Source organism: Octopus bimaculoides, chromosome 11, assembly GCF_001194135.2.
Source record: "Octopus bimaculoides isolate UCB-OBI-ISO-001 chromosome 11, ASM119413v2, whole genome shotgun sequence".
Taxonomy (NCBI): Eukaryota; Metazoa; Mollusca; class Cephalopoda; order Octopoda; family Octopodidae; genus Octopus; species Octopus bimaculoides.
Window position 1 is genome coordinate 2,169,545 of NC_068991.1, and position 13,653 is coordinate 2,183,197.

A 13,653-nucleotide genomic window follows, 5' to 3' on the forward strand; every position below is an offset into this window, starting at 1 on the left:
CGATCACAATATAAAATTATTAGAATGGCCAAGCCAGTCACCTGACTTGAACCCCATTGAAAATTTGTGGCTTTATTTGAAAATTAAAATTCATTCAAGAGCCCCAACGTGCATTCCAGATTTGAAGAAATTTTGTCAAGAAGAATGGGAAAAAATTCCTAAAGAAACATGCGAGTCATTGATTAAGAACTACAAGAAGAGATTGGTTGAAGTGGAACTGAATAATGGTTATGCTACGGAGTATTAAATCAGAATTATCAGTTATTTATGTTCTGTACGAATACTTTTTCCACCCCTAAATATTTATAATTGTATATAAATTTCTTAGTTACTATAATTTATTAATTTCTTTTGTATATTCTTAGTTTATGCATGTGTATGCAAATATAGTATTGGTATATCCCATTTATGTTCATTAGGAATTAAATAAAGAATTTTGACATGTACGAATATTTATTTCCCCCCACTGCATACGTTTATACACACACACACACACACACACACATTGGGATTTTAAGTTTTATTCTATTATTCTACGGTTCCTATTTATATTATACTTTGTTATTCTAGTTCCTGTTTACATTTTATTCTTAGTCTGGTCAGAACCATCTCAGAAGCATTATGGGCTCCCGGGTAAATTAATGCACTAGACCCTATAGAATTTATTTACCAACATGCATAGATCAGAACCAGTTAAGACGACACTGAGTCTAGTTCATGTTTATTTTGTGAGATCTCTATATCGTATTCTATTATTCCAGTTATCTTAGAACGACGGTATTGTTTTAGTGAACGCTGATAACATTAAACCGAAGCACGTCTTCCTCTACGTATCACTGCGGTGAGGATCGACTTAAAGTGATGTTGAGAGTAACTGGAGAGAGGGAAATTACTTGGTGACGGCTTCTGCACGACAGACGGGTAGTTTAATTGATCAAAATTATATATTAATAGTAAAAAGTAGGGGTGTGCCACTTTCGAACAACAATTAGGGCCAGTTACCATTTTTATGTGTCGGTCGGGGGGCGGGTACCTTATCTTGTTTATAATGTTTTCGATTGTAAGGTATAACAAATATTATTACTTCTTAATTAAAAGCTATGATGATAATCTCGTCACTTATAACTTAATCATAAGTATTCATCACCATGCATAAATCTTAATTCAGGCTGCATAAATGTTATGATGAAATATACACACCAAGATGCTGAACATGCGTTTTATGCGTGCATGTATGTTGAAGATACGGGTTCGTATTCTTTTGACCGTTACATAAAAAAATACAGTTTCATAAATACAGAAATAAATTCAACAAGTTGAAAGAACGTGAAGTAAAAGGAAATAAATGTCTACGTTCAAAGTGGTTAGTGAGGGCCACACTAACTGACCCGGCAGGCCAGGTTGTGGCCCGTGGGCTGCCTGTTACACACCCCTGGTTAAGACGGAAAAAAAATCATTATGCTAATGACAGATTTAAATGATGGAAGACAAGGAATATCACTCTGATAATCTTTTATCTTTGACTTGTTTTCTCAGGCTGCAGCCATGCTAGGACCCCCTCTACTAACAGTACTACAACATCAACCACTACAGCAATACCAACACCACCAACCACAATTACTACCACTTCTGCCATCCCAACAACCTCCCTCTCTCTATCAATCAATCAAAATTACTCTCTACCACTTCCAATATCAAATCTCCAACACCATCACACCACTACCATCACACTGCTGCTACAATACTACCATTATCACCACCACCATCACCATAACCTCCACCTTCACCATCGTCACTACACTCACCAGTTCCACCACCATTTATAAGAGACAATAGGTGGTTATGCTCATAGTCTATGGTGATTAGGTACATAGCTGTCTCGTTAAAGATTGGAGGTGAGGCAATGATTAAGCAAACTTGTTCATTGAGTTCTTTACAATGTGTGTGTGTGTGTGTTGATTATTATATAATTAACAGCAGTAATTAGGATAGTTAACCACAATAATTAGAGCCAAAATAACAAAATTCAAGGCAACTTGTGGTGGTGGTGGTAGTGATTAAAATTATACCATGAAGTCCCTAAACTTCTCTCTTTCTATCTCACACACACACACACTCATACACAAAAGGACAACCATCAAAGCATTGGATTACCCTTCTACTCTTTATCATACAAAGCCACACACACAGACTAATGATGTATTCAGTCAATCTGCTAGAAATAGCAACAAAATCTGAGGACAGGTAAAGTTGTGAGTGGAGGGATTGAAAATCAAATGGTAAATGGTCAATAGTAAATACCATAAGGTATTCTTCTAATTCTGCCAGCCACAAACTTCTTGGTAACAATAATAATAATAATAATGGTTTTAAATTTTGAGACAAAGCCAATGATATTTTTTAGGGGGTTAGCCAATTTCATCAACCCCACAGCTCAACTGGTAATTAGTTTATCAACCATATAAGAATAGATGGCAAAGTTAACCTCAGCAGGATCTGAACTCCAAGCATAAAGTTCCTGAAGAAATACCATTAAGCATATTGTGTAATGTACTAACAACTGAATTAATCACAAATTATCAAGGGCCACAGACCAGCACCAAACCTTAAAAGACACCTAACAAAAGCAAAATTCACTTGAGAAGAAGAAATAATGCACGTAACAAACTGTGGGGACCTTCATTGTGGGTTGTGTGGAATAAGGGAATCAGGCAAAGCCAAGGAATTCAAGAACAGGAAGAAGGAATTGAAGGTTAATGCAAATGAAAATTATGTCAACCAAATGGGGTCGAAATTAATACTCAGAACCAGTATCTGAGGATTGGCCAAAAGTCACCCGACAGGAAATCAAAAGTCCATAAATATTTAATATTCAATTTTATTTATTCATTACAATTTTGAATGTTTAATAATTAAATGCTGTGAGTTAAAATCACCGTTTTTTTTGTCTTTTATTCAACATTTGTCTATTTATTAACAAAGTCTCATATAAAATAATTTTTTGTTTTAATCTTGGAATTAAATGGGTTTTGATTTACTGTCAGGTGACTTTTGGCCAACCCTGTATATATAGTTCGTTAGTACAAATACAGCAATACATTGTTATTCAGTGATTATTAAATTCTCTTCCACAGCTATTGTCCAGAATTCCCCAAACCAGGTGAGACGGTCCATGGCAGTAAGTTCCAAAAAGGTTTTGGCGGTAAAGGTGCCAACCAATGTGTGATGGCAAGCATGTTAGGAGCCAAAACAGCAATGGTTGGCAGGGTAAATAAATATTCACTTTTCTTTTGATGTTCTCTGTTTTTGCTTCTTGGTCAAAAAGGTTCAAGAATAAAAGAAAAGGAAGAATAAAATAACAAACATAAGTCCAAGGTTTTATAGTTATTAGTTTTATACTGAGAAAGAGAGGGGGGGGGGAGTCTGTGTGTGACATTTTGGACAGCAGGACTTTGACAGGAGAGTAAGAAAAACCATTATTGAAAGAGAAAGGAAATAGGGTTTGATTAGGGTCTCCCAGGGTGGAAAGATGGAAGGGAAAAAGGAGGGTATTGTGCAGAGAACAGTGCAGTGTGTGTGTGAGCAAAAGGAGGTAGACATGAATGTAGTGTATTTGTGTGTGTGTGTGTGAAGTGAGGCAGCAGATCTCTCTCCATCTTTGAGGTGACTGACATGGCAACATTGCAGTCCCATTTTCAAATTTTAATCCATCAGATGATAAAATAATTTTGGATATTATATCTCAGACAGGAAGTTGGAAAGGTCATGGCTTGATTGGCAGTCAAATAATGGGTGAGTGTATTTGTTTGTTGTTGTGGTGGTGGTGTGTGTGTGTGTATGTGTTGAGGTTGGTTTTTACTTTGTGTATGTCTGTGTGTGCATCAGTTATTGTTTCTGTGTATATATATGTATGTAATAATATGTTAATATCATATATGTAAATATGTTTATCCTATTGTGATAGAAACAAACCTCAACAACAGTACACACATCATCATCATCATCATCATGTGTGTAGTGTTGTTAGAGTTGTTTAACCCCCAGCAACAGTCCTGTTCAAGCAGCATTTATGATCAAAAGCATTCCCGGCCATGACCATTCCACACACCATCCCCTAATACTAACCCCCACCCCACCCATACTCTCTCATTAATGTCCTGTAATACTGAAATTTGTAAACTTTTCTACCCACTCAGGTTGGTACAGACCAGTTTGGGACCAACTATCTGGACCATTTCCATAAATATTCAATTAATACAGGTATGATCACTTTTAATTATTCACACATTATTACACCTGTTGCTGCCATCACACACACACACACACATGATGAAGAAGAAGAGAAAGAGGGGAAGTTTGATGATGGTGTTAGAGTCTCGATATTTCTCTCGTTGCAGATCATGTCAAAGTGACTGAACAATCAAACACTGGTATAGCGTCTATCACAGTCAATGATAAAGGTAAGGATGTATCTTAGTCATTATAACTTTGATCATAGTAAATAAAATATAGGATGTGTCTTAGTGATATAACTTCAGTCATAGTAAATGAAGTTTTGGAGGCCCAGTACTGCCTAACTGGTCTTTGTGCCGGTGGCACGTAAAAGCACCCACTGCACTCTCTGAGTGGTTGGCGTTAGGAAGGGCATCCAGCTGTAGAAACACTGTCAAATCAGATTGGAGTCTGGTGCAGCCATCTGGTTTGCCAGCCCTTAGTCAAATCGTCCAACCCATGCCAGCATGGAAAGCGGATGTTAAACAATGATGATTAGTGCCACAGTTTTGATCACATACGTCAATAAAAATTTTAAAAAGATATGTTTTAGAGACACAATTTTGATTACAGCGATGAATGTCATGACAGGCGCTTGTGATATAGCTTCAATCCATGCGTGTGTGTGATCAAAAGGAGATAGACATGAATGAAGTGAGGCAGCAGATCTCTCTACATCTTTGAGGTGACTGACACGGCAACATTGCAGTCCCATCTTCAAATTTTAATCCATCAGATGATAATATAGCTTCAGTCGGAGTCCATTCTAAAGCTGTGTGTTTGTCACACAGATTATTGTCACTGTATCGTTCTCTTTTTACCTCTTGTGCTCTTCAACACATCAGGCAGCAAACTGCTGCCACTGGTCTCTGTTGACTGCAGTTTTCTCTGCATCCAGCCATGGATCAGCCTCTTTTTTATCAGTTAAGAATGCTCTAAGCATCATCTAGTTTTCAGTCTGTAGTGTGTGTGACTGGAGGGACGCTGGAGTGCTTTCTACAACAATTTCAGTCCAATTATTTGCAAGTTCCAGCTCAGACTGTTTGGCCCTGCTGCTTGATTTTTTCCGAGTTGGTCCCTGGTTACCCTGGTCTCTCTTCACTGGGGATCCGGCTGGGTTGACAGCTTGCGTTCATCAACCACATGCCACAGGGTCACAGCAGATGAGGAGGTATCTCGTGGAGGTTGGAACTGCCTGGGACTCTGCTCAACAGGTCACCCGGAAGGACCCAGGAACATACCAACGAAGGGTGAATGCAGCAATGCACTGCAGAAGCACATGCTCCCTGACCTGACCCGATACACAAGATTCAGCTGCTATTTCTAGCAACTTCAGTGACTACACAGAGGCTCCCTCCATGGGTTGTACAACTTTATACAACACCTGGGCATCCCATTTGTTATTCCTTCTATTGCCAAACACACCTGCAATCTCTTCCGCCCTGATAAACAGGTTTTGAAACAAATGAACTCTCAGGTATCGAAATGGCAAAGCCACAGCTGGAGCAACTTTGATGTCTGTTTGTGGGAGTGGGGAAGATGGTTAGGTGGCTAGATGCATGTTAAGAATGATGATGATGATGATGATGATGATGATGATGATGATGATAATGATCATCATTGTCGTCATGATCATGATGACATCCTCATATTTTGTTTAAATAATGTATTTTTTTGTTATCCTTATTTATTTTGATTTCTTTCTGTTTTTTTGTATTTTTTATTGTTCAGGTCAAAATAATATTGTCATTGTCTCTGGGGCTAATGAGAAGTTAACTGACGAGGATGTGGAGGCAAGCATTCATGTTATCAGCACCAGTAAGGTTCTTCTGACCCAACTGGAAACACCACCAACAACAGCCTTGAAGGCTCTCAAATTGGCTAAGAGACAGAAAGGTGAGGCATGGTACAGTCTTCTTCTTCTTGTCCTCCTCCTCCTCCTCCTCTGCCATCATGGTCGCCACGACCATCACTACTGAGAGAGAGAGACAGACAGACAGAGACAGAGAGAGCAAGAAAGAATCAAATATCTACATCAGTCATGGGAAAACTGCAGCCCATGGCACTTTCTGCATGGCACATCTAATGATAAATGGATTTTCTTTTAGTTGTGCGGCCCACCTGATGATGAGCCGTATCTCATGTGGCTCACTCCTTGAAAAAGGTTGCTCATGCCTGGCCAACATCAAGAGAGAGACAGTGAGTTATCTATATAAAGTAAGAGAGAGAGAGAGAGTTAGATGTCTACATGAAGAGAAAGAGGGTCAAATGTCACACATATGTATTTTCAGATACACAACTGCACATCTACACAAGAAAAACACACTGACACACACAGGACTTGCAGGTACATATATACACTAACTGAGATACATACATATATACATGTGTAAAATAACACACACATATATCCTCAACACATACTTTCCTGTTCAAACACACATATAGACATACACAGCACAGTGTTTATCCCTTTAACTGCCGCCACCATCACCATTACCTTGTGTTTCTAAAATGGCCCTTTTTCACCAATTTTGCAGTGACAACTGTCCTCAATCCAGCCCCTGCTCGACCTCAACTGGACCCAGACTTCTACAAATTGGCTGATTACTTTTGTCCTAATGAAACTGAGGTAAAAAACAAATAAACTATGTAATAATAATAATAATAATAATAATAATAGTAATAATAATGATGATGATGATGGTTTCACATTTTGCCACAAGGGTAACAGTTTTGGGGGAGGGGGTGAGTCGATTACACTGACCTCAGTTTCCAACTGGTAATTATTTTATCGACCCCCCCAAAAGGATAAAAGGCACAGTCAACCTCATTGGAATTTGAACTCAGAACGTAGCGACAGGCGAAATACCGCTAAGCATTTCGTCCAGCACGCTACCGATTGTACCAGCTTGCCATCTTAATTAACAATAATTATGATAATAATAATAATAATAATGATCCTTTCTACTATAGGCACAAGGCCTGAAGTTTTGGGGAGGAGGATAAATTAAGTACCAGTTGCGTACTGGGTCGATCTAATCAAGTAGCCCCCTCCCCCAAACTTTTGGGCTTCTCATGTGCCTAGAGTAGAAAAGAATAGATGTCGTAGGAGATTAAACTTAGAGATTTTACTTACTAATCTCTTTCTCTGCCCTCTTCCCCTCTCTCTCTTTCTCTTTCTCTGCCCCCTTCCCTCCTTCTCCCTCTCTCATATACTCTGACTTTTTCATCAAACAGGCTGAACTACTCATTAACAAACCAATCAAGTCTGTGAATGATGCCAAAGCAGCCGTGCCATTATTCTTGGAACGGGGCTGTTCCAACGTTATAATCACACTTGGTGCCCTTGGTTCTGTATATGGCAGCAAAGGGACCTCGGAAGTGATTAATGTGCCTTCCTGTGAGGTGACAGCTGTGGACAGTACGGTAAGCAGAGCTCAGAAGACTTCCATTCAAATCCATTGATGGTCAGTCTTTGTGTGTGTGTGTGTGTGTCTTGACATTATATGATGGCTGTAAATGAGCACATGATGTTGTTTGCAGTTTTCCATGGAAAGTATAAACCTTGTTTGAAAACAAGTGAGGGTTTGTAACAGGAAGAGCATCCAGCTGGAGATAATCTGTCTCAACAAATTCCATCTGACCCATGCAAGCATGGAAAAGTGGATATTAAATGGTGATGATGATGATGATTCTGTTACATTTTCTTAATTTCTTTGAATTATTTTCCAAATTCTTCATTTTTATCAAATTTTAACTTTTGACTGACCAGTCTTTTTTTTTTTCTCTCTAGGGTGCTGGTGATGTTTTCATTGGCAGTTTTGCATATTATCTCTCCTGCCATCCCCACCTTGACCTCCATGAGATGATTCGTCGGTCCAGTAAAATAGCCTCAATCAGTGTCCAGAAACCTGGGACCCAGACAAGTTTCCCGAGCAAGGAAGCCCTGTCGGCTGATCTCTTTGCCTGAAGAAAATCTCTTTATCACACAACATGGTTTATATTTTTACAACCAAGAAATGTTCCCAAAAGCAATACATATTGAATATGCCGGTGACCTTCATGTAAGAATGGATTGACTGAGAAATTAGAACTGTTTTTTTTTTTTCCTTGTTACAGTGGAAACAAGGGTGTGTTATCATGTAGCAACTTTTAATAATAAAGATGAAATACTTTCACACACATCTATCTCTCTACTCACAGTCAAAACAGCCCTATTAAATACTTTTCTATTCTAGGCACAAGGCCCGAAATTTGGTGGGGGCAGGGACAGTTGATTAGATTGACCCCCAGATCTTTTGATGTTGTTCTTTGATCTCTATTCTCTCTCCATAACATAGAAAGTTGACAGATATCCATTCATTATTTCGCTGTTTCACTCTGCCTTTCCTTCTTTTTTTCTTTCTTTCTTTCCATCGTTGTTGATGTTGATGTTGTTGGCATTGGAACTGATTACATCGACCCCAGTGTTCAACTGGTACTTATTTTATCGGTGCCAAAAAGACGAAAGGCAAAGTCGACTGGTGGAACTTAAACTCCGAACGTAAAGACGGATAAAATGTCGTTATTATTGTACACAGTGTTCAGGTGCACTGCAACTCGTTAGAAGAGGTAAAAAGAGGGAACAGAGTGCAGACATATCGATCTAGGAAAGAAAGACGACAGTGAAAGCTCAAAGTGCATGGACAGTACGCAGAATTAAGACAGAAAAGTGAACTGTAAAAATATAACAAAAAGGCAAGAGCTGCGTCAGGAGTAGTGTTGGTGAATTAAAGGAAGCGTGGAATTTTTTAAGGATACTCTGTCCTGAAAGCTGACGACTGATGTGGGTAATTTATTCCATGCTTCGACGATTCCGATTGCGAAAAAAATAACGTTTCCATAAGTCATGGGAGCTGTGCTATTTTGTAAACGTATGTCTGTATGTTCATTCATCAGAACCGTTTATGATATGGGTGTATGTGTTAATAGGCTATCGTACTTATATAACTATTAAAAAGAGGCGAGTGTATATATGAATGCGTTGATTTATTCCTCAAGATGTGTAGATGTCTAATATAAAATTTCTCCCGTAAAACGCAGCCACAAGTTTTCGGTTTATAAAGGAAGGGAGATCACTCCAATCTAAATGCTTTCCTGGAATGGTCATTTGTTAACAGAAAAGAATTAAGAAAATTAGAAAGAAATCGACTGAATTTAGAATATTCTGAGAAAACAATGGAAAATATACGTGTACATATGCTTTTCTTTTATTATTTCATTTGTTTCAGTCATTTGACTGTGGCCATGCTAAAGCACCGCCTTTAGTCGAACAAATCGACCCCAGGACTTATTCTTTTTAAGCCTAATACTTACACTATCGGTCACTTCTTGCCGAACCGCTAGTTTACAGGGACGTAAACACACCAGCATCGGTTGTCAAGTGATGTTGGGGGGACAAATACAGACACAAACATATATATGTGGTGTTTTCTACACCACCTGTCTTCGTCTGTTATTGTTTTTTTTTTGTGAATTCTCCCTATATATATATATATATATATATATATATATATATATATACGACGGGCTTCTTTCAGTTTCAACTATATATATGATACTACGGCACTCCGTCAGTTATGACAGCAAGGGTTCCAGTTGATCCGATCAACGGAACAGCCTGCTCATGAAATTAACGTGCAAGTGGCCAAGCTCAAATGTCTTCATCAGCATAGTTTCTACAGCTTGTTGTCCCTCCTATTGCCAACCACTTTAAGGAGTATAATAGATGCTAGTTTTCCATTTGTCCCCAAGTACTTTCAATACAAGACCCCTTCAAATGAGGGATATGAAAATATGGTAGAAAGACAGCAACAGATATCTTTGCGGAAGAGATAAATACACGGCTTCTTCACATGGCCGCGGGCTAATGACGGAAACGCTCACGCGCGCAATATCTGTGTGTGTGTGTGTGTGTGTATGTATGTATGTGTGTCTCTGCGAGAGAGATGCGCAAATTAGAATTAAAGGGAGATAATCCTGTTTAACTTATGAAACGTGAAAACCCGTCGTCGCTCATTTTCGTTTCTTTGACGTTCGTCGAATGAGTTCAGAGGTGTTTCAACGTTAGTGGTCGGAACTTGTGTCCCTAATTTCTCCTGTCTCTCTTAATCTCTTTAACCTAACACCTTACTCCACCTATCTCCATGGCAGTGTCTACCAAAGCCCCGTTGTTAATCCGTTTGATGTCAGCTTCCGTCACTGCTTCACTCCGGGCTGGAAACACAATCAGAGAAATCTTGAAAACCGGCGATCTTCGTATCAAGGACAAAGTAAGTCGCATTCTTCTTTCATGTTATTTGTGACATAGGACAGTAAGTAACAGAGCGTCGGAATATGTTTTGCAGTATTTGTTCCGAGTTCAAATTCCACCAACTTTATCTTTTGTCTTTGCAATAGACCAAGGCCCCTCCCCTCTAATTCATAGCCCATGTGCCCCTATTAATATTGCTGTTCCTAATCTCACCTTATCGTCTTCCTTGTCACAAGTTGTTGACAAAAGTAAATTTTATCACAGTTCGCCATTTTATCAATATTTTCTCCAACAGAATAATAATTATAATAACGATAATGATAATTATAATAATTCTTGTCCATTTAATGTTTCTTTTAAATGAAAATTTATACAGTGAAACTTTGCTGTACAATTGCAATGTTTGGAAACATTCTCGAATTAAATTTAGAATTATTGGGAGAAAAAAATAATTGGGAAATATTAAAATATTTTCCGCTCAAGCCGGTTTTATTTAGGTTTTGTTGACATATCTAAAAGTGGGTGTATAGATATTTGACGGTGTGTGTGTGTGTATTAGAATTATATATGTGTACCTGTGTATGTATATGTGTGCGCTTGTAGGTACTAGTGTGTGTGTGTATGTATATGCGTGTGCGTTTGTATATATGTGTGCGTTTCTATGTGTTTGTGCATATATATACATACGTTGTGTGCTCGCGCGTTTGTATATATGTGTGTGCACGTTTGTATATATATATATATATGTGTGTGTGTGCGTTTGTATATGTTTGTGCATATACATACGTGTGTGTGTGCGCGCTTGTAGGTTCGTGTGTATGTATATGTATATATATATGTGTGTGTGTTTGTATATTTGTATGTATACATACGTACGTATGTATTTGCGTAAGTTTGTGTGTATGTATCTATGTGTGTGTGTGTGCGTACACATCTGTACGTGTATGTGTGCATGTATCTGCGTGTGTGTGTACGTGTGTATGTATTTATGTGTGTGTTGATGGAGTTGTGTATCCTTGTTCTCACAATATTCTGCGATGCAAAATATTTCCTGTCTCCAAAAGTAAAAGAACTCGTTTTGCCCCACCCAATTAATGAAAAGCTTCTATTTTCTGATAATGATTACATAAATGCGACGCTGCAAATATGAAAGTTAAAACAGCGATTTTATTATATGTTGGAAAAACATGAAGCTCACACAATCACCATTTACTGATGCATGAAACTGAAGTGACATTTAGTTTCATCCGTAAATCCTGTTTCATATTTTTTCCTGCTGATAACCAAGTGAATGAGAGAGAGTCCGATATATTTTCTCTCGTTTTTAGTTTGTCGTTTCATCCATATCAACTAATATATTCGAATGACCTCAATGAAACACCAGGCATAACTACTGAATTGTGCCCCATCGACTTTGTTTTCTCATAACTTTCTTGCATTTGGATGCTTTGTAATGAAATTTTCTAAAAACATACGGCACGCTCTTTTACGTCAGCCACGACCAAGAGCAGCACTTTCCTCGGACGCCTTTCTAGTCAGCACCGTGCATTCCTTACTCATTCATTCTCTACTAAGAGACGTTTTTCTACACTATCAACCACTAACCAACGAGCCATCCTTGTCACTATCACTAGAATTGCTACTGACTCTAACAACCTGTCGGGCAAACGAATAAACATATGTAAATAATATTTCTTCCTTTTAGGTGTTGATTCTTCGATGTTTACTGGTTACTCCGATGCGAGAACCTTGAAGCGTTACATCTACACACTACACATACATTTCAGATTATTTAAATTACATGTATGTATATATATATATATTGTCCAAAAGATAGAAAAAAGCACACTCAGTGAGACAGAGCAGTTTTACATACATACATGCATCCATGCATGGATACATAACAGGTGCAGTAGAATCACAGGTAGAGATAGACAGAAAGTAGAATGTGTATGTGGCAGATGTGCAGGAGCAGTTAATAATAAGAACACACAGGAAATAGATGTTCTGAAATATCTAGGAGACTTCTTAGAAGTAGGAGATAATTTCTGTTATCTAGGTGACCTCATTAGCAGTGGAGGCGGATGCTCTGAAATTGTAGTTACTGGAGAAAGTTCAGAGAAGTTTAGCTTCTATTGGTGACAAAAGGCCTCTCCACAGAAAGAAAGGTAGATTGTATGATGTACACACAGCAATGCTACATGGCTTTGGAACATGAGACTGTGAATGTGGAGAGCATGCAAACACTTGAAACAAATGTTCCAACAGATGTGCAGTATTAGTAAGCATGCACAACAAAGTGCTTTAAAGAAAAATTGGGCATAAAAGGCATCAGGTGTGCAAGGGAGAAGACTGTGCTGGTCATGTGATGGGGTTGGATGAGGAAAGCTGTATAAAGAAACGCCATTCACTAAAAGTGGAAGGAACATGTGGAAGATGTAGACTTAGGAAGACGTAGGACAATGTGGTGAAGACTGACCTCAAGATGTTGAGCCTCTCAGAGGAGATGACAGGGGTGGGGTGAGATGAATGGCTTATGCTGTACCTGAGAAGACCCATCCATCTCAGCAGAAGTGAGGCTCATTTCTGACACCTGCTCTTCCATCAATCTTCCATGGTCTCCTATTTTCTTCACTTCCTTTTACTCTCAACTGATATCCTCGACATCCATCTCATTTCTTATCTCTAATCATTTGCTGATTGTTAATGAGAAAACTGTAAATTTTATCCTAAGTCTAACTGGGACTCCACTTCACCTTTAGTGCAGCCTCTCATCATTCCGATTGCACAGATATTCCCATATCACTGTTCCTCTATTTACAGAATGTCTATCAACAGCTCGTTAGTGAATCCATTTACATTTAATCATTTCCTCTTTGTCAAGAAGTTCACAGTTCATTTTTTATCTTTTATCACAATTTATTTTTCATCTTCAGTCATTTGACTTTGGCCATGCTGGGGCATTGCCTCAAAGGGTTTTTAATCAGATAGATCAACCCCCAGGACTTGTTTCTTCTAAGTTTGGAAATTTGGTACTTTTTCCATCTGTCTCTTTTGGTGAACCACTATGGGGACATAAACAAACT

General features: G+C 38.4%; 2 protein-coding genes across 9 annotated transcripts in view; both read left to right on the forward strand.

Moving 5' to 3' along the window:
- LOC106876552 (ribokinase) overlaps window positions 1-8,459 on the forward strand; it is an 11,155-nt gene extending 2,696 nt beyond the window's left edge. Inside the window, exons 1-8 of one of the 7 annotated variants that reach the window (XM_052971433.1) lie at window positions 21-274; window positions 3,135-3,267; window positions 4,197-4,260; window positions 4,398-4,460; window positions 6,004-6,168; window positions 6,813-6,904; window positions 7,513-7,701; window positions 8,069-8,459. In XM_052971433.1, the coding sequence (XP_052827393.1) occupies window positions 225-274; window positions 3,135-3,267; window positions 4,197-4,260; window positions 4,398-4,460; window positions 6,004-6,168; window positions 6,813-6,904; window positions 7,513-7,701; window positions 8,069-8,245 (933 nt within the window). In that variant the 5' untranslated portion in view covers window positions 21-224 and the 3' untranslated portion in view covers window positions 8,246-8,459. Of the gene's footprint in view, window positions 1-19; window positions 275-652; window positions 922-957; window positions 1,250-1,501; window positions 1,896-1,949; window positions 2,753-3,134; window positions 3,268-4,196; window positions 4,261-4,397; window positions 4,461-6,003; window positions 6,169-6,812; window positions 6,905-7,512; window positions 7,702-8,068 lie in introns of those variants that run through there. The other 6 variants (XM_014925145.2, XM_014925143.2, XM_014925144.2 and 3 more) reach the window with 6 other exon arrangements.
- Window positions 8,460-10,277: 1,818 nt separating this feature from the next.
- The window catches only part of LOC106876549 (3'(2'),5'-bisphosphate nucleotidase 1), a 14,852-nt gene continuing 11,476 nt past the window's right edge, over window positions 10,278-13,653 (forward strand). The window contains exon 1 of one of the 2 annotated variants that reach the window (XM_052971435.1): window positions 10,278-10,586. In XM_052971435.1, coding sequence (XP_052827395.1) covers window positions 10,461-10,586 — 126 coding nt within the window. In that variant the 5' untranslated portion in view covers window positions 10,278-10,460. The remainder of the gene's footprint in view (window positions 10,587-13,653) is intronic. The other variant, XM_014925138.2, reaches the window with a different exon arrangement.